The sequence below is a fragment of the Pipistrellus kuhlii genome, unplaced genomic scaffold (assembly GCF_014108245.1).
Source record: "Pipistrellus kuhlii isolate mPipKuh1 unplaced genomic scaffold, mPipKuh1.p scaffold_m20_p_6, whole genome shotgun sequence".
NCBI lineage: Eukaryota > Metazoa > Chordata > Mammalia > Chiroptera > Vespertilionidae > Pipistrellus > Pipistrellus kuhlii.
Window position 1 is genome coordinate 29,431,287 of NW_023425562.1, and position 21,208 is coordinate 29,452,494.

General features: G+C 44.5%; 1 protein-coding gene across 12 annotated transcripts in view; it reads right to left on the reverse strand.

Annotated features, from left to right (window-relative positions):
* Window positions 1–16,099, reverse strand: part of PTPRM (protein tyrosine phosphatase receptor type M) — a 608,093-nt gene extending 591,994 nt beyond the window's left edge. For all 12 annotated transcript variants that reach the window (XM_045574745.1, XM_036417770.2, XM_036417769.2 and 9 more), the window contains exon 1: window positions 15,519–16,099. In XM_045574745.1, the coding sequence (XP_045430701.1) occupies window positions 15,519–15,588 (70 nt within the window). In that variant the 5' untranslated portion in view covers window positions 15,589–16,099. The remainder of the gene's footprint in view (window positions 1–15,518) is intronic.
* Window positions 16,100–21,208: the final 5,109 nt, after the last annotated feature.

The following is a 21,208-nucleotide window of genomic DNA, read 5'->3' on the forward strand; positions in this document are numbered from 1 at the left end:
CAGGGGCCAATGCCCTTTACAACCAAGCCATCTGCACAGCCCTCCCTGGACTCCTAGCTCACCAGTCAAAAGGATACAGACACAAAGATCCAGAGTTTTGAAACAGAAGCAAGCTAAGTTCATGGTGTATGCAGAGTGAGTCTGTGTCTGATACAAAGAACTGGCAGGAACGATATTAGTGGCTTCAGATTCAGGTTGGTCAAGTTCAAATCTCAGCTGTCCCCTTACAACTTACTTGAGCTTGGTCAGTTTGCTTAGCCTGAGAGCTTATTGCCAAGCCTGTGAAATGGGGGTAATTTGGGTCATACATAGGGAAAAAAGCACTTAGAGTAATGCTCAGACATCTTAAGTATTCTATAAGCATTAATTTCCTTTGGTTATATTATAATAGTTTTATCCATAAGTACTCTGCCGATTTGATATAAGGCTGATAAATCTCCAGCCGGTGCCTGAAATAGACATGATAGTGGTTACGCCTCACTTACTGTTTCTCTCCATTTAACCAGCACGCACTCTCATCTACGTTTTTCAAAGGAGAAACAGGATGCCATAGCTTGTCCAATGATAATTCTATTGGGAGAGGAATGGTGATGGTCCAATGGCAGGCAGACACCTGCTTGGTTCTCCATTTTCTTTTAAAGCACACTCATTACTCAAGATGAAAATGCAGGAAGGAAAGGACGAAAGAAGAAAAAAGAAAAAGAGAAAGTTTAGGTCCATGATAGCAGGCATGAGAATAAAAGAAGCCAAGATTCTGATTCCTGAAATTTCCCTGATCCCACACACTTTTTTAGCTTTTGGCCAAATTCCTCACCAGCTCAGTTATCCTTAAATAAAGCAGCAAACACACGCTACTGCAAGGAGACAGAAGGGAAAAAGGCCAAGTCACTAACAGGATCTTCCAATTAAAAAAACAACAAAAACTATTAATTTTTTTTTTCCTTTCTTCAATTTCCCAGGCCTTTTCCCTTCTGCATACTCTCTAAGTAGATGACACAACCTTCAAACACTAGGTTGATTAGGAGGCATTCCATTTCAAGAGAGAGAAAAAAACATTCAAAGAAAATATTATTTAGAGGTATTTTCCCTCTCTTCCCTCCATGCAGTGGCCACATGCTCATGGGCATCTCCTAATTGCCAGGGGCACACTGCCACTCCTCACCCCGCCCCTGTGGGCTGACCCCTGCAGAGCCCTGCCTCAGGCCTTCCTTGCTATAGACTTGGCTTCCAGCACGCTTGCCAGGCCAGCCCTCGGCTCATCTACGTGCCCCTCAGGATTGTCTGCGAGCTCCTGTGAGCACATCCTCATCTTGGACTTGCTCACGTCCAGCCCAGCCAGGCCCCAGGGCCTCACACAGAGCTCAGCCAGGAGTCCTCGCCCACAGACGGTGCAGAAACCTCCTAAGGCAGGAGTCCATGCTGCCTCATCCTGCTCCAGTTCTACAGAACTTTTTATTTCTGGAAAAGACCATGCCTTGCAAACAACCCTGGACTGTTCTCCCAATCACTGATGATCCCTCACCCCTGTGTTCACATTTAGTGTATGGAACTGATGCATGAAAGATGAACCCTGGAGTAGGAGGGTGGCCCAGAATAGAAAAACAAACAAACAACAACAACAAAAAGAAAAAAACAGTATACATTCAGAAAGCATCCTAAGAGAGAAAAAAAAAAAAAGCCAACTTAATAACAATTTCCCATTTATAGAGAGATACAGAACAACCACTTGGTGGCGGGTAGCTTTGTTCTTTTCACTAAAAGCAAGCATAGGAGAGCCAGGGTTGAAGAGTGATGAGCACAGGTCAGCTCCACAGAACATCCTGCTCCAACTGAAACCCTCAGAAACAACCCCAAACAAGGGTGTGTGACAGCAAGACAGTGCACATGTAGCAAAAACTTCATAGCTAGGGAATCAATTTTCAAAATCATTTAATCTGAGCCACATGATCCTTTTAGATACTCGAGGTATTATAACCTCCATTTTATTCTTCAGGGACTTGAGTCACAATGAGAAGGCCTGACCCAAATGACATGCCAGATGGGAGCAGAACCAAACATTAGAACATACAGGTCCAGTCCTGGGGTCCTCTTCATCCTTAACAATGAGCAAACCACCCCATTTTCTCTCCAGCTGCTCAGGAATCCTTCCAAATAAGTTCTTACGTATAAATCTGCATCTGTTAAATGATCATCATTTTGTAAAAATTAATGTAAACCTATGTTTTAGAAAAATCACTCTGAAAGATACCATTCCTCTCTTAACATTCACTCATCCTAACTTTCATTAATGTTCCATTTATTTTGGTATAAATCTCCCCAACAACACTGCAAAAAATAAAAAATAAAAAAATTTAAATAAGCAAAGTACACAAAGTGATATTAAATAAGCAAAGTACAAGAATCTATTTATTGCAGACGATTACACATCAGATGGTTATTTTCCAATGTGATTAATTAGACCCGCTCATTGGATTGTTTTAAATCCTCCAAATATGGATCTACATGCTTTCTTTGCCTCTGTTCAACCTCAAAAGAAAAAACAATTTGTTCTAAAGAAGGTGATTAGCATCAGTCTCCAAAGGCCTGCCCACTTCCACCTGAAGTGAGTCTTAAAATAAATTAGCTCTGACCTCAGAGGCACTTCGCCCCTGAGAACACCGAGGCACACAGATAAGAGATTTACAAAGGATTTTACACGTTTCACCCCAATCAGATATCCAGATGCCAAACACAAGAAATTACAAAAACAATTCTATCCGGAGGATTTGAGGTGACACCGAAGACAACATTCTGCCCTCTTCTGCTCATGAAAGATGTGGGTAATGTCTCTAATCAATTAATTTCCTTCCAGTTGCTTAGAAGCTAAGTACTTTTCCTTTTAATTTACCATTTCAGAGGGCTGTGAAATAGCAGAAGTTACACTGCAATGCTGGGCTCCACCAAATTTACAATTGTTTTAAATGTCAAAATGAGAAACTGTACCAAATACTTAAACATACGTTGGGCCCAACAGGCAGGGGCAAGAACACAGGTTTTGGGCCCAAGAGGCCCTAGAGCACATGTGGAAATAGAGTTAAGTCTATCAACATGACCACTGATGGAAGACAATTTGAGACTGGGGAACCACAACCTACGGAGATTGCAGACATAAAGGAAGCGCACCAGGCAATGGTTGAAGGGTATTCCATAATCTAGGGGCTCCAACAATTACAGCAGCTATCATGGACCAGGCGCTGTGTTTTCCATAGGATAACCGAGGAGATAAGCACCATCCCCTTTTCACAGATGAAGAAACTGGCCTTGGAAAGGCAATGTGACTTTCACAGCTGATACACGATACAGTCAGGAGGAAAAACTCGCATTGAATCAGGCGGTAATCGCCTTCAGAACACACCTGGAAACACAGAAGATTTATTTATTTATTTATTTATTTATTTATTTATTTATTTCTAATTGTCAGTTAGCTGATGTGACCTCTGAAGCAAATCTATAAATCAGAATGCCACTTTTTATAGATAAGGATATGAGTTCCCTGAAGTTAAATAACTTCCTTCTCAGATGGCAGTAAGTGGCAGGGTAGGACCTCAAATGCAGATCTTTCTATCCTAAATTCCCTTTTTTTTATTTTTTCATGGCTGCCAGTGACTTCGCAACTGTGTTTTTCAAAGCAGAGGCGTCTCGGAGCGGAGCAGGGACCCTGGGTTCTTCCTGGCAGAGCCCTGTACCGGACCCAGTCTGCCACCTCTCCTTGTATCCTCTAGTCTACAATGTGGCCCTGCAGTCCCGCACAGCAAGGAGGGAGGCCTGTTTTCCCGTCTGTGATGGTAGGCTGGCCCTATGACTGGCTTTTACCAGAATGTGCCCTTAGAATGAACTTGCCATTGGGCCTTGGCCCGCTTCTGCCCTCTCTTTGAAAACGGCCAGCTCGGTAATGAAGGACCACATGGAGGAGAGCCCAGCTGTGCCAGGTGAGGCCATCCTAAACTAATGGATAGCCAGTCAACCCCAAAATACCAGGAGAGCCCAGCCAAGGTCTGCTGCATAGAGACATATACATAAAGTATACCAAGTCTAGCATGGATCTACAGACCACCCACGGAACATGAAAAAATTAGTTAACGGTGTTGTTTTGAAGCCTCCACGTTTTGCAAGATTTGTTTCATAGCATTAGCTAACCATTAAACTTGTTCCCCAATTTGTAGAGTCACTTTTTAAATCTGTCCACAAAAATTTTGTTTAACCAAAAGATTTTTACACTTTCTTACCTATGTAAAATTTTGCTTAACCAAAAGATTTTGAGGCTATAAAAATAAGCTGATAAGTACTGAACTTGGCTATAACTTCTATACTATCTTCCCACTCCACCGTGCTTCACCTTTAGTGAGCTGTGAATGAGTTCCATGGTGTCACTAGAAAATGAAAGAAATGCACAGACACAAACGTTACATTTAGAGCATACCTGTTAATGGCAACTACATCCTCAAGTGCGAAGGAAAAGAGTAAGCTTCCTTTATGCAAATCTTCCTCTGTGCAGAGGCAGCAAAAGGCAAGTGTGGGAAGCATCTAAAATCCTTTAGACATCGCTTCAACACCAACTACCTTTTAATAAGCAACTGCAGGCTATATCAGGCAGGCTCTCAGATCAGACCCAATGTTCTAGATATTTTCTCCTACCCTCATGTATCAAAAACGACCCACTGATCCAAATCTCACTCTTATACCATGGTATCTGACAAACTAATTTGAGCTAAGATATGGTAGATGACAAGCCTCGTGCTCTTTGAGTGATTGGAGAGACCTCATAGATCCTTGACTCAAATGTCTTCATTTCACGAATGAGAAATCTGACATCTAAGGATGTCAACTTATTGAGGTGACAGCTGGTTGAGGATGTCATATTTAAGATGACTTAATAATAAGCCACCTCTCCCAGAGATGACACTTCAACAAGCACCTTTCTTCTTTGGTCAAAATGATGAGCTGGTGGAAATTTCAAGTGCTTTAACAGACTGGCGTGCCCACTTTAGGTTTGTAAGTATGTGAAGAATGACTACAATCAAAATGTCATAAGATTGTGGCCTATGATTCTGGGGTCACTTAAGGCCAATAATTCTACAATGTTCATATGTTTCCATGCAGATGAGATGAAGGAATAAGTGCTGGAAAATTAATCTTCCCAATATCATCTTGTCTCATACTCTTCTTTAAATGAGACATCTCAAAAGGCAGCTATTATCTATAAATTTAAAGGTCTAAAGTCATCTGTGTTATTATTGTTCTAAAATGCCTTTAATTCTTTCACTATAACACCCTAAAAATTCCAGACTGGTATCACATTTACCAGAGGCCACCAAATTGAAAGATGGGTATGAAGCAGATAAGTTCTTATAAAATACCTTGTTTCATAATTCATTTTCTCTTCTGACACCAGAAAGCCTCCGCTTCATAAAAGAAATTCTCTTCAGTCAGTTATAGTTTGGCATGTAAAACTTCATGTAATGATCCTCAGATTCTTTCTTAGCACTAGTCGAGAAAATGTAATAGATTATCCAAAGGGTAGAATCATGACTAATTTCAGTAGCCGTTAAACTTCAATGAACACCAAACTCCTCTGAGGTGTTCACCAATTTCTGTGACTTGACTCCAGAGATTTCTGACTCAGTAGGTCTGTGGGGCCAAGAACATGCATTTTTAAGGAGAGCCTCAGGATGAGTCAGATGCAGGTGCCCCACAATGCCTTCCATGGCACTGAGTAGTGCTGGCTTTTCATGGTGTCAAGTCTGAAATGATCACTTGGTTATTTTCAGTGTTTTTTCTTCTTTTAAAACATAATAATATTGACCATATATTAATGGTCAATATATGTGTGTATAACTGCACCTACATATATATCACCTATACGGTCTCCAGGAAGAAATATCAAAACTTTGAACCAAGGAAGGGTATCTCTTAGTTTGAACCATATGAAATTGCCAATACTCTGTCTTTTCTGACTGATACAAACAGTGATTTCATATGGTTAAAGCTACAATGGACATGGACAACAGCCGAACAGACTGATGCCCCCTTTTCCTCATGATTGAACTGAGATAGCCCTGTCACCTCAAGAGTCCTCCTAACATCATGGCACTGGTTTAGTCTTTATAAAAATCCAACAAGGCATTTTTCCAGAAAAGAAAACTAGGGCTCAGAAAAATTATATAACATGCCCGAGGTCACATGGGAATTCAGTGGTAAAAACAGAATTCAAAACTAGAATACCTGATCTGCCCTGGTGGTGAGAGGAGGAACGGGGAATAGAGAGGGGGACTCTGACCACCTTTCCACACCCCAGTGGACCCCCCTCCGCCCAGCTGAATTCGGGGCCTTAACACCCTCCATTTTCCCACGTGCCTCGGTGACTGGGCAGGCTCCCACTCCAAACCTTCTCAGAGTCAGTAACACAGAACTGTCAACAAGCTGCCCACAGGGGCTCCCCGCCCATTGACCAGTCCTGCAAAGAAAGGGAGGAAGGGGCTCGCTAAAAAGCCATACAAACCACCAACAGGAAGAATACGGTAACTGGTAAACTGAGAAGATAAGGCAGGAAGCCCCTTAATATAAACACGTAACATAATCTCAGTCAGTAGAAATCCGGGAGATTTACACCACACTCAGTGGTCCACGTTTCAAAAGTCAAGGAGGTGAAGATCACAATTTATGAGACGTGTCCAAGCAGCCTCTTTTTATTAAGCTTCATCTCCTCAGAATGTGCCAGGCTGGGAGGAAAAGGGAGGAGAGGATGCCAGCTCTACTACAGATGAGCCCGTGATAAGGTGCGGAAGTCTGAGCTCTGTGGAGGTATAATTGATTTCATTCTGTATCAGATGTAAAACTGCACAGACAGTATGTATTTTTCCCTGTCATGGTACCTTCTTACTAGTGAACCATGGTTTTTTTAATACAACAATGACTCACATCCCCCCAAGAGGGATGATAAACGTACTGCATAATAAATTTTGTTTTTTAGTGATAAACCTACTGCATAATAAATTTTGTTTGTTAGTATTCTAGCAGGATTCTATGTTCTGGCAATAACTGATTTATAAATTTTGATTATATATGATAAAATTACAGGCTTAATTTTACATACTTAATTAACAAAGGTAACACCTTTCCCCTTAAATTTGTGAACTGAAACTTTCCACGCCTATAAATTGCTAAGGTAACCAATCACAAAACCCACCACCTGAGCCTCTGGTTAAGGTTATTACAAATGCTTAAAAAAGTCAAACTTTATAGAAAGAAAAAAAAAAAAAACAGCAATAAGCATAAGTAATGTGATATATTTTTCTTCCACAAGGGAACTTCATTCAGTCATTTGTTTACTCAACAAGTGTTTACAAAGTGATTGCTACATGCTAAAAACACTGTTCAGTAATTTGAATTACACATTTTCAGCATTTATTTTAAAAGGAAGGCTTCAGATCACTTTATAATTTTGTATCAAGATAGAAAACAGTGAGCCAATTTCAAGCATGTGGTTATGGCATGATTTAAAATACCTCAAAGTACTCCAAACTGAGAAGAGAGAGCAAATAGGATCATCAAAACTGGATTGTGGAACAGACGGATGTACCTCGATGTGAAGGTGGGGGGATGAGAAGAGATAAATCAAAGAACTTATATACTTATATGCATAGCCCTGGACGCTGGCAATAGGATAGGAAGACCTGGGGGGAGATATGGGGACTGGGAGGAGGGAAGAATGGGAGGAAAATGGGAAATATCTGTAATACTATCAACAATAAAAATATATTTAAGAAATAATAATGCAGGCAATGAAAAAAAAAAAAACAAAAAAAAAAAAAATGGATTTTGAAATGGGTGTGGTCTAGGTCCCTTCATGGTGTCAGAAGGCCATCTCGGAACCTGTTCTGATTCTATCTCTGGAAGCAGAGGAAAATGGGGCCTCAGGAACCCAAACTGAAACATATTCTTTTCATTCTATGCAACAACCCTGCTTTCTGCATACTGAATAGGAATGAGAGATTAAAATGAATATTCACCCATCTGAAAACAAACCGATGCTCTGTGAATGTAGCCCATAAAAAGTAAATGCTTTGCTTCTGCTCAAGCTGCCGCTGCATTTGGAAATAAATCATTCTGTTAAACGGTGGCCTTTTCCTCCAGGGAAGATTCTAAAGTCGCATCCACTGTAACAAGCCGCTGACAACACAGCTCTCATCACTCTCTCCTGTACCCCTGACAATCCTTGCTCTCTGGCCTGCGAGGTTGCCCCCCTCCCCCACTCGCCCCAGTTCTAAGGTAAGTGGCACAGCCTTCTTCCAGCACATCCTGCACATCCTCCATCCTCTCCTTGTTTCCACCCAGGGCCCAGCACACTTGTGTGTCACATAAAAAGTTTGTAATGACTCATGGTCTTCTGAGCTGACAAACCTACTGAATCAGATTTCCATATAAATGTTAATGACTTCCTGATTTATACACCTAAACTGACAGTGTTGTAGAAGAAATCTCTTGCAGATGTAAGCACAGTACACAGGCCCTCCATATGAATGTCACACACACACTCCACTGCCTTTTCTAGTCTATTACTGAAATGCCTGAGGGAGAAGGCCCAGAAGGTAAGCATGAACTCTTACTTAGTTTGCACATGTGTACTACTTCTTTTAGTCCCACTGCTATCCATGGAATCACAACCTAGCTTACAGCCAAGAAAAAGAAAGTATGAGGAAGGTTATCACAGAGATGAACCTAAATTATCTTGGGGTTGGTGCTTGAACAGCAAACTAAACTACAATGACCGCTAGTGGAACTTCCACTAAAGAACTACATTTCACAATAAAGAGTCTGAGAAACGTGTACAGGAAGATGAATTTCCACTAACCAGCAGGCCTTCCTCCAGCTGTGAGTGAGCGCAGGAAGCCTGCTGGGGCAGCCTGGGCCCTGGGCTCCTGCAGGTGGGGTTAGGGATGTAGCTACACCTAGTGATCAGCTGCGGATTGCAGCAGCAGGAGCAGGCAGCAGGAGGTGGGGCCGCCCTGTGAAAAGCACTCTGCCAGCCACTGGTTCTCTCTCTCCACGTCTGGTGACAACGTTTTCAAGGCAAATTTGTCACATGACATCACAATCACGCCTTTCTGCCTGGAATATGAAATGATAGAGATGCAATGATTGTCTTTTTGTGAACAACAGAAAAACAAGGCTCGATTTTCGGATACACATTGTCAGTGTTTGAAAGAGGTGTATGATGAAAAGCTCTCATTTTCTATTGAAAGTTGAGTTCATTTCCAAAGGCAAAATTTCACATTTCCACATTACAACTCCAACGTCTATGTTTATGAACTCCCAGTTCTCTACTAAGAGAGTCCTTGTTCCTTTGCTATTTCAGCCGATCTTGAAACTTTTAATAGATGGATGATTTTTCAAAATAGGGAAACTATATCTTTCTTGCCTTTGCTCATTGCCATCCCAGGGTTCCCTCACCAAAAAGGGGCCTCGCAGAGTAAGTGCTCAAGAAATATTTACTTGAATTAAAGGAATTCTTTTAATAGGCACATCGGACTCTCTGCTTATTACAAGCCAACAAATGTCTTCTTCTATACACGGTATCAACCCAGAAAAATTTCCAGTGGCTAATCATCACTGCAAAACTTAATTAAAACTTCACGTTGTGGTAAGTAAAATTGTAGAAAACTTTTTTTTTTTTTACAACTGGCTGGATCCAATATCTTCCCCAGATAAGACTATTATTTGAAACGTCACGCTGGCAGTTTCACCGAACAGTCACATCAGCCTGTGCATAGTCTTGGCTGTATTCACCAAGAGGCTAATAAGTGCGTGTGAATTATATTTTCTCCCCTAGTTCTCTTTCAGCTCTCGTCCAGGGAGGCTGGAAATACAGCACAGGGGTGCCAGTGCTTTTAAAACAGCAGCTATTACACTTTGGCAAGTAGCAGAATCCCCTAGAGTAGGGGTGTCAAACTCAATCAGAGAAGGGGCCAAAATCTAAAATCCAGCCTAAATCACGGGCCGAATGGTTTACTGAACAGTCATAAACTGTCATTGTGATGGAAACGCAGCGCAGTGCAGTGATGACAGCGCGGTGCGGGCCACATTGCAAGGCCTGGCGGGCCTTGTGTTTGACACATGTGCCCTAGAGCCTGCTGCCTGCCTGCCTGCCTGCCTGCCCAGACTTTCTGATTCCGGAGGCCTGGGTGTGGCCCCAGAGTCTGGGCGTTTAACAAGCTGCCCAGATGCTCAGACTGCTGGTCTAAGGAAACACTTGGAAAGCTACTCTTGTGGAACAACGTTTCTCAGAAATGTGGCTACCAACCAGGATCACGTGGGGATGCAGTGGGAGCCTCCAGGGACCTTCCACGTTAGCATCACCACGGCTCACCATAGTAACCAACCTTGGGAAGGACCACCTTCTAGGGCTAGGCGGTCCTGGTCACGCTAAGTTTTGAGAAGCAAAGGCTTAAACAAGTTCACTGCCAACACTGGCTCAGCACGCCCAAGTCCTTCCCGAAACCACCGAAGCTGCTGAGGGATAGATCTATCTGCACATTTTGCCACTCTTATTTTTTTTTTAATATTTTTAATTGATTTTTTACAGAGAAGAAAGGAGAGGGATAGAGAGTTAGAAACATCAACGAGAATCATCGATCAGCTGCCTCTTGCACACCTCCTACTGGGGACATGCCCGCAACCCAGGTACATACATGCCTTTGACCTGGAATCGAACCCAGGACCTTTCAGTCCGCAGGCTGATGCTCAATCCACGGAGCCAAACCGGTTTCGGCAATTTTGTCACTCTTGATTGCCCTCCCTTCCTTATGTCCCACCCTTAACGGCAAAGAGAGTGCAAGGACAGCCAGCCGCCCCTGCTAGGATCTCCAAAACTTACCGTATTTTTCGGACCATAAGACGCACTTTTTTTCCCCCAGAAGTGGGGGGAAAAAGTCCCTGCGTCTTATGGTCCAAATATAGCCTACACATATACTTTAAAAAAAATTTTTTTTACTTGCCCGGCTCTGTGTGGTCTCTGTGTGCTTGCCCGGCTCTAAAATGGTTCTAAATGCTGCTGTTTACTTTACAGGGTTGATTACATGTGTTTATGACTGTGATGTTGGGTTTTAATGCACATAAAATATTTTAGGACACTATTTGTTTCAGAATCTTTTTTTCTTCATTTCCCTTCTCTAAAAACTGGTGCGTCGTCTTATGGTCCGGTGCGTCTTATGGTCCGAAAAATACGGTGTGTTGCTTACACCTGAGCCCACAACCCTTTCCTTCTCATGTATGGTCCTCTTTGTTTTTCTCTCGCACAGTCCCACCCTTTCATTATGACCTGGCCTTGCCAGCCGCCCCACTGGTGGTGGGACTACAAACGACCAAGGTTGATGACTAAAGCTTTCCTGCTCCCCACCCAACTCTAAGCCCTACTACTTATCTTCCCCAGCAGGTTTTGGGAGCTGTGCAGTGTACACTCAGGCTTCCTGGTGACTAAACTGAAAACCGCAGCCATATTTTAGGAGCCTGAGAAGCTGACTCTTCCTATGATGTGAAGTTTCTATTATTTTGTATATTTTTAAAATTTATCATGAGTGAGCTTAAAACTTTTGTAAAAAAAAAATTCTATAATATAAACTTATATACAGTTTATATAATCTGAACACATAATACAATTTAATTTGTTATTAAGTTCATTTAGAATTACTCACTAATGATATATATGTTGCTTTTCCATATATCACTATGTTTAAGTAACTTCTCTTCTGAAAACCTTTAGACTAGCCCTTTGAAAACAGGAGAGACTAACTCCTTTAATTTCCCAGATCAGAATAATTTGCTGAGCTCACACAATACTTTACATACACACAGCACTAAAAATGTTATAGTAATTTCTGGGCATATTTCTTTCATGCCCATTGATTTCAATTTTAAGTATTTTCATCATATCAATGATCAATCTGATGAAAGCACCATAAAAATATAAAATGTCATGACTCTAGTTATCTGAAAAAGAAAAAGTCAAACAGCTAACCAAATCTATCCCCACTCTTTATAAATTTAAATATGTCAAATTGTTGTATTTTGAAATAATGTTGGACATATATAAAAAGTTGCAAAATATAGTACAAATATTTTTAGTACACACTTTACCTGCCTTCCACAGCACAGCATAACCACAGACTTACCAAAACTAAGAAATTAAACATTGGTACAATACTACTAACTAAATCCTACTGTTTCCCAACAAACGTCCTTAAAAGAATAATTTGAAAAATGTATTTCTCAACAAGAGTCCCAAATTCATAGTTATGTTAAGATTTAATCTATTCCAAATACTTACAATAGTGAAACAAAGGGCCCAATCTGTCTGTATTTCTATTTCTGCAAAATTTGCTTACCAGAACTTAGCACACCAGTCCCATTATAATGCAAAACTAGGCATTTTGTTATATAATATATGTTATAACTTGGCTCTTTGAAAAACTGGATGAAAGAGGAATAACTCGCCAGCTGTTTGGCTTTCACTATGGAAAAGAATTTCAAGCAAAAGTAAAATGATTTAACTTTCTTCCTCACAGCTTACTTGTATTTTTTTTTACATAAGTTAATTTTAGTGATCATTAAAAGTCTAGAAGGCAGAAAGTGAGCCTCCAATATTTTGCCTAACAAATTAAAAATTACCAAAATAATAATTTTTAAATGGAAATGTTTACAAGTAGATGAAGTCATCATGGACCAAAAACCTCTTTTCTTTCTTTCTTTTTTTTTTTCTTCTTTTCTTTTTCCTTGCAATAAGTTTAGCACTTTATTTCTGATGTCTGGCATGCAAATTACATGTAGTAGACTTCCAGAAATGATTAATTAACAATTATATAAAATCCAAACCCATTCCATAAGAGGATATGAGAATGAGGGGTACTGCATAAGGGGAGCAGCCAAGTGCCTGTGTATAAATCTTAGTTACATAAAAACACCTCACTGATTACATAGAACCTCGTAAGTCAATCCTTTGGGGGGCCTAGAGGACCTCTCAGGAACACGTTCCTTTCATAGGAGGAAAAATGCAAGCCAGTACTAACAATCACTTCTCTCCCACCCTTTCGTGTCAGTCAATTCAAGTATGGCTTGTTTGTTTGCAAATGATCAGGATTGGTAACTTATTCAACAAATAACATGTTAAGTCTAAGGCCCTAAGTGTTTTATGGAGAACCAAAGGGAAAATAATTGACTTGGCCCTCAACAAGCTTACATTCTAGCTTCTCTATCTTTAAAATTGATTCCATGTCAGGTGAAAAGTAGCCACATTAATACAATTTCCAAAAGAATCATAAAAAGAAATTGCCATGTCTCTCATAATATCATAAGTAACTTTCTCAACATACATGACTTTTCCAATGGAGGAATGTGCTGCAACATAACTGAACCTTGGGCACACAAAACTTGCCAACTTCAAATTTTTAAAATGTCAATATTTCTAACCAATCTCTCAGATACTGTCCTTCATTTCCCCTTTACCCATGAATATATTAAGATAACTCTGGCTTTCCAAATATAGAGAAAATACACCTTAAGTCATGGTATGGTAAGTCAGACAAATAGAATGATATATTTCCTCTGAGAGGAAAAAAAAAATCTGGCTAAATTTTAGTAAATATCTGTTTCGGTTTGACTGATAATTTAAAGCAGCAATAATACAGACACAGGTCAGTACTACCCAAGCTGAAAGACTTTTTAATGATGAGGAACTAAATTATGTACATAAGCTAGATAAATATCTGTTTCCAAACTCTTGCACGCAACTTAAAAATCCATCCAAATGCTATATGTCACAGCTTAACTTGAAACAGATCTCAGGCAGGGGAGTTATAGATCTAAGGTCCTCACACTTGCCTTCTAATACCAAGGAGTTGTAAAGCTCTAAAACTGGCCAATCTGCTCCCTGTCTCACTAATAAAGAAAGCAGGCCAAAATCTCCATCAATCTTATATCTGACATCAGTGTGTCATCTTGTTAAACCCTCTGGAGCAAGTGCAATTACCAGGCAGCTAAGAAAGTATTAAAGTTAGGGAAAGGGTGTTTCTCTACTGAAGTTGGTTTGGTTTTCACAGCACTGAGCCCATCAGGTAGGGAACTACAAGCTCAGCTTCTCCTCTGCCACCAGCTGTGGTCAAGGGTCCTGCAGCTCAAAACATACATGTTGTGCCCAAATATGCCTCGGATGCCAAGGTGTAAAAATGTACATCTCCACTGGCCGGGGAGCCAAATGTCATTTTCAGTGTTCAAAATGTGCGTTTACTACTAGTGAAAATCTCCATCAAATTACCAAAAAAAAAAAAAAAAATCCAACTTATTCATTCCTCCAGAATGGAAACCTACTTCGCAACCCAAGTTTAAGGCCAAACAGCGGGCTTTTTACGAAAAAAAAAAAAAAAGCAAGATGCCTAGTGCCACGACTGTATCTGGACCTTAATGAAACTAACACACATGAGAAATAAAGTGTGAAATGTGCAAGAGTTTGCTGCCCATCCAGGCGTGTGCTGCTCCAGGTACTACTGGCGATACAGAGGTAACCCTGTAACACTGACCCCCGACTCAGAACACTCCTCGCTTGCAAGCAGGCACACGTGTACACACACACACACACACACACACACACACACTCACATGCACTGCCAGTCCCTTCCCTGCCCACCTGGGACCCCCGGGGCGGCGCGGCGCGGCTGGGCTAACACGTTGCCACTGGCCAGAGGTGCTCTGCTGGGGATCCAGGGTAGGAAAGTGGAGCTGGAGGCCTGGGGTCCCGGCCATTCCCTCCCTCCTGGCCGCTGAGTCTCCCTCTGGCACCGAGGAGGAATGCCCGCTTTGGCTTTCCGGAGCTGCCACGCGCCTGCCTGAGGATCCCTGGCCACCACCGGGAGGACCGGCCGGGGCGGCGGCAGGAGCGGCGGGGCGCAGGGCGGCCGTCCCGGTCCCCGGAGCTGCAGCCAGACGGACGGGACGATCGCCGCGGGCGCAGCCCAGCCCCGGAGATCCCGCCCGGCCGCCGCCGCCGCTGCTGCTCCGGGTCCGCGGCACCGCGCAGCGCCCACGCCCGGCGGCTGGCGGCTGCAGCTCCCAACTTCAGGCAAAGTTTTCCGCCGTTCGTTCCTCCTGGAACCGGCCGGCCGGGGACTCGGAGGGATGGCCGTCCGCCCGGATCATCGCGAGCCCAGGCAGTGGAGCAGCGGAGCGGGGGCCAAGAAGGGGGTCCTGGCTCAGGGGCTGGTGCTCCCGGCCAGTCCGCTCCGCCAGCCCGAGTACTAGGTGCCCGCCCTCCCCCCAAAGGCCCCTCTCCCACCCGGTGCCGGCTAACGGGCAGGATCGGTGCCCTGCTCGCCGCACCCCCCCCTCCCCGGACGCTTCGATCGCCTAAAACTGTCCCACCCGGAGCTGCCCGCGTCCCGGGCTCCCGCTCAGGCCCGCCAGCCCCGGGCGATGGCTAGAGCGGCCCCGCTTACCTGAAAACGCCTCCCCGGCGGCAGTCAGCAAAAGTCCGGCCAAAGTCGCCAGGCCAATCCCAAGTCTCATGGTGCAGAGCGCGCGCCGGGCCGCTCCGGGGCGGCGGCGGAGGGTGGGCGCGCTGGGGAGGAGGATGGTCGGTCGGGGATCTCTGGGTTCCAGGCGGCGGCGAGAAAGAGAACCGGGCTCCCCAAAGTGCCAACCGCTGCACAAGTCCGAACTCCAGCGGCTCCCAGGGCCAGGGGACAGGGTCCTGGTCCTCCGGCCGGGCCGCTGACCCCACGAGGCTTCTGGTGCTGCTGCAAGAGGGAAGCGGAGGGCGCGTCCGCCGAGCCCAAATCCGCCCTCCGTTCCGGCGGGTGCCGCCGCCGCTGTCCTTCCCCTGCTTGGGTCCGAGCCGCCGGCCGTGGCCGTGGCCGTGGCCGTGGCCGCGCGCGTCCCGCAGGCTGCCTGCCTCTCCTCCGCCCGCCCGGCAGCCCCGAGAGCCCAGCCCCCGGGAGGCGGCGCGCCAGCAGCAGAGCCCGCGCCGGCTCCGCGCGGGGCGCTTGCTCCCGGACTGACTGGCGGTGCCCCGCAGGCCGGCTGGAGGGAGCGCCCACGTCACGGCCGCCAACGCCGCCGCCGCGCTCCGCTAGGGGGCGTGAGCGCCTCCCCGCCGGCCCGCGCTGGGCGGCAGCGGCGCCTCCGGGGGGAGCGCGGCCGGGGGCTGGGGCGGCCGCCGCCGCTGCTGCCACCGCCGCGGGGATGCGGCGCTCCCGGGGCGCAGAGGAAGGGCGCGGAGGCTTTCCACCCGGCCCCAGGCGCGGCTACCGCTCCTGGCTGGGCAGGCGGGGAGCTGCGCCTCGGCCAGAAGTTTGTCCCTGGCCCGGAGCCGCTAGGAGTTTGTTGGGAGTGGCGATGGGACCGGCGGCCTGCGGCCCCGCGACCGGGCGGGGGAGCTTCGAACCGGCGGCGGGCATCGGTGTCGCCGAGCAGGGCCAGCTTCACCCCCTCTGCAGGGCCCGCTCTCCCCTGAGGCTGCGGGAAAGCCGAGCCCGGAGGTCGGGGAGGCTTCGAAGCGCCCCTGGCTGCTTTTCGCCCGGGGCAGAGCGAAGTTGGCCGGCGCCAGGGAAGGAGCGGGACCGGCGAGCGCCTGGACGCCGTGGCGCTCCAGCTCGCCCGCGGGCTCCGCGGACCGACGGGCTGCTGTCCCCAGTCCAGCGCCCGCGAGGCAGGAGGCACCTGCTGCTTCCCTGTGCCTCCTCCATCCCCAGCGGGCCGGAGCGGGCCGGGCAGGGCACGCGTGGAGAGCGGCGTCTCACCGAAAAGAGGGTTTGGACATAGCCAGTGATTTCTGTATCTAGTGCAGAGTGTTGAGAAAAAGGGAGAGGGGAGGTGTGGGTAATAAATAATGTCTTGAAATATTTCATTTAACATTTGGGGTATGGGATGATTATAAGAAGTGGATAAAAAAAAAAAAAGCTTCAGATGTTTCAGGAAAAAAGCTTCAGATGTTTCAGAAGAGTTCCACTTTGTAAAATTACCAAAAACAAATAACTCCAAAACTCCCATCTCCCTGGGGATATGCATAATAAGCCAGCACTAAGCAGCTATAGATGCCGGGCCTACCTGAACACAATATAAGGCCTGGGGAGAGGTTAAATTACAAACCAAGGTAACCAGGAGTAACACCATGTTCTAGCACAGGCAATGGCATGGGCAGGAAGGCAAACCCATGATACAGATGTGCCCAGGGCTTCTCTGCACGGCCTTCCCCTAGTGTTTATACAGGTTCCTAAAGTGCATTGATCCCACGTTCACCTCCGTCCTGTCTCCAGTGAACCCCAGAACCAACCAGCAAGGATATGCTACCACTGCCACCTCCTGGGCCACATTCAGTTGTTAGACAACTTCGCGTCTGGAGTGCCAACCGCCCCCAGGTCCTCTCTCTTCAGGAATTCCACTTATTAGGTCCTTTTTAGAAGTGTCTTTAAAAGGCTCTACGTTAATAATTTACTTCTTAATATAACTTTACATCATCCTGCCACCTCTCCCAAATATGTACTTGTTGAGCCTTACCTTTAATTAGAAAAATGAACATTTGAAGTATCAAAGAGGAAGGGGAGTCACATGCTCTTAAGGATCAGCAAGTGAGCATGGTCCAATCTGCTACCTGGGTTTTTCATTTAATTGAGGTTGTGTGTGCGCTATGATGGTGGCCAATAACCTTTTTTTTTCTTTTTTTTTCTGAGTGGTCACGTGCTTTCCATTGTAGCTTTTATGCTAGAAGATACATGGAGGATCCAGAGGAGAAGGAAGTCAATCTAGTTAACTTTAATTCTGAGTGACTTCTTTGCATCACGAGAGGAAGTTAATATTAGGGTAGGGTTTCGTTTGCAAAGTATGTTAATTCTTCCAGCCAATAGCTACTAAGGCCATACTATATGCCAGGCAGTGTGCTATGTGCTGGAGGTTGTCTTAGGCTGGTCTCCCCAGAAACAAACTTGGAAGTAAGGATTTAAGGGCAAGTGGGTTTTAGTGAGGAAATAATGCCAGGAAGCAGTATTGAGAGGAATGGGAAACTGAGACAGAGTGGGGAAAAGAAGTCAATATAGGGTGTATTAATGAGCAGATTACCACTGTGGGCAGCGGGGACTCAATCCCCCAGTGACCGCACTGAAAAGGTGTGGAAGAGCCTTAGAAGTGGACCACTCAGAAAAAAGGGAAATGTGTAAGGTGGGGTGCATGGGGAAGGGGGGACTGCAGGGGAGCGTGTAGGAAGTGGCTGCTCCAGTGGAGGAAAAGCTCTGCAGGGACTGTTGCTACCCTGGTAACCTGAAGATACCCTTTCCCTTCCTTCTGCTACCTGAAGCTTAGTGGGAGGGTCTAAATTTCCATCCTCTCTGTCCTCTAACAGTACAGTCTTAAATTGACTCTACCCTTATTAATCTACAATCCCCAGTCACTTTTGCAAACATTGATGTGGTTTTGCCAGCAGCTCCTGCTCTCACAATTCACAACAACTACTGTTTCATTACTCCCTCTTACAAGTAATCCGCCAAGGCGGTGCTGACACCAAATGGAAGGCTTCTATTGAAAATGAATGGAATGGACTTCCTCTAAATGAAAACGAATGTATTGGAATTCCTGTTGGAATCCTTCCAGGGGGACATTTGCTTTAACTTCTTTTTCAGGAGAGGAGATTTTTTATTTTAACCCAACCACATGATACTCCTGGCTCTCAGAGACAGTGTGACATTAGCAGAGTGGCTGGTCAGAGTTGGGGTGATGTCAGGCCAACCCCTGACTTCGGTAGGCTTGGGATATTGGGTACAAATGGAGACCCATCATATGTCTAAATACTACAAGGTTATTAATTAAGCTAACAAATATTACATATCTTCCTACCTTGACACTTGACAAATATAACGAAATTGAAATATAAGAAAACCTATAGTTTTTATATGATAAAAGACAGCAAAATATCAAAGACAACTGGATATAACATTATGAATATCTAGATTTTCTGTTGATAGTCTGTATGGATAAATAATAAAATGAAGACATACATAATGCATTCATTATTATATTCCACAAAATTGATTTTCCCTTTATTTCACTAAAATCACTAATTATAATAAAGATGATCACATAATTTGTGTTCCAATGACAGCTGTGACCTGAAGCTATGCTATTCTGTATGGCATACCCAGTGGCCTTGGCTATATTGCAAGTGCTCAGTGGCCACATGTAACCCATTGCCACTGTATTGGATGGCACAAACATAAAACATTTCCATCATCAGAGGAAGTTCTGCTGGACCAGTGGTCGGCAAACTGCCAAATGCGGCTCTCGAGCTGCGGTTTGCCGCTCAGTTGACTAATGAGTTTGCCAACCACTGGGATAGGGGCTTAATCACAAGGAATAACAACATCCTGTAATTATTGGAATCGAGAGTCTAGGTCAGTGGTCGGCAAACTCATTAGTCAACAGAGCAGCAAACCGCGGCTCGAGAGCTGCATGTGGCTCAGGAGCCGCAGTTTGCCGACAACCGTAGTAGACAACATTGATAAAGGATTTGTATATTCAGATTATTCAAAAGGTGTGTATACATTTTCATAAAAATGTAAATTAAAATTTTAAATTAGAAAATTAAAGTTAATTTTCTATAGTTATTGAAAGCTATTTTCTTCCAAATGGTTCGGTTATCTATTAGAATCAAAATGTAAAGTACAAATTATGATTGTTCATAAAAAGCTTTAAAATTATTAGTTAAAAATGAAAATTTAATCTTGCCTTAATTTTAGTAAAAGGGGAACCTATTAACAAATCTAGCATTCAAAGTTCACCTAGTTGTCAAGGTAACTTATCAGATATCCTGTTTCACATATGTTAAAACTGTTGATCTATTATTTTAACAGTAATATTAATCATTTAATTTTGCAAAATATTCCTTGGTCACCATGTTTGACTACCTGTAAATACTATAGTACAGTGGTCGGCAAACTCTTGCAACTTGCGAACCGCAATTTGCCTCTCTGTTGACTAATGAGTTTGCCGATCACTGGCCTAGATTCTTGAGTCCAGTAATTACAGGCTGTTCTTGCTCCTTGTGATTAAGCCCTATCCCAGTGGTCGGCAAACTCATTAGTCAGCAGAGCGGCAAACCACGGTTCGCAAGCCACATGTGGCTTGAGAGTCACAGTTTGCAGACCACTGCTATAGCAATGTGTGACTTCTAGCAGAACCACAGATTAGAACATGAAGAGAAGCAAGAAAATTGACAGTTGGCACTCCTAGAGTGGAGAGCAGCTATAGCATTTGGACAGGTTCAAGCCTCAGACTAATGAGAGAGCACAGTGCTCTCATGGCAAAGCCATGTGCAAGTCCCAGCTTAAAGGGCAGAGCCCTCTCAGCACAATTACAGCCAAAGGCTATAGTTATGAGTTTGACCTTATGGTCTGAACCTGTGGTCCCACGTGACTGAGTGATATAGGCTGTGGGAGGTGCAGCAAGGAAAACAAAGCTTGGTCTGGTTCATGTAATTGAGTAGATTCGAAGCCCACGAGAACCTTGTAACCACGCCCTGACTTTGCCTCGTGGAATCTGACTATAAAATAAAGCCATGGCACTGTCTCTCCATTGGAGAGCAGCGTCCCATCTAGACACAGCTTTGTTCTCTTGTCTGTGTTTTCTCATTCCTTCACCGCCCCCTCTCAGGCTCACCCATGGCCGTGTCAGCTTGGCACATCCTAGAACAGTAATCATTTGAAAAGACTGTTTAATATCCTTGCTATCTGAGAGGAAGGATTTGGTTTTTAATTAATTTGACTCCTCTCCTAAACTAAGTTTCATTATCCGCACACTGAGAAGGGCCCATATGCCATATCAGCAACAGCACACCCCAATCACTGCTCAGTGCTGTTTCAAAGACAGAAATTATGGTGAAGCATTTTTCTGGGGCCTGCTCAGAGATCATCTGAAGAGTGGATGTTTTGGCCCTAGCCAGTTTGGCTCAGTGGACAAAGCATCGGCCGGTGGACTGAAGGATCCCAGGTTTGATTCTGCACATGCCCAGTTTCAGGCTCGATCCCCAGTGGGGGACGTGCTGAAAGCAGCCAATTAATGATTCTCCCTCATCATTAATGTTTCTCTCTCTCCCTCTCCTTTCCTCTCTGAAATCAATAATATATATATATATATATATATA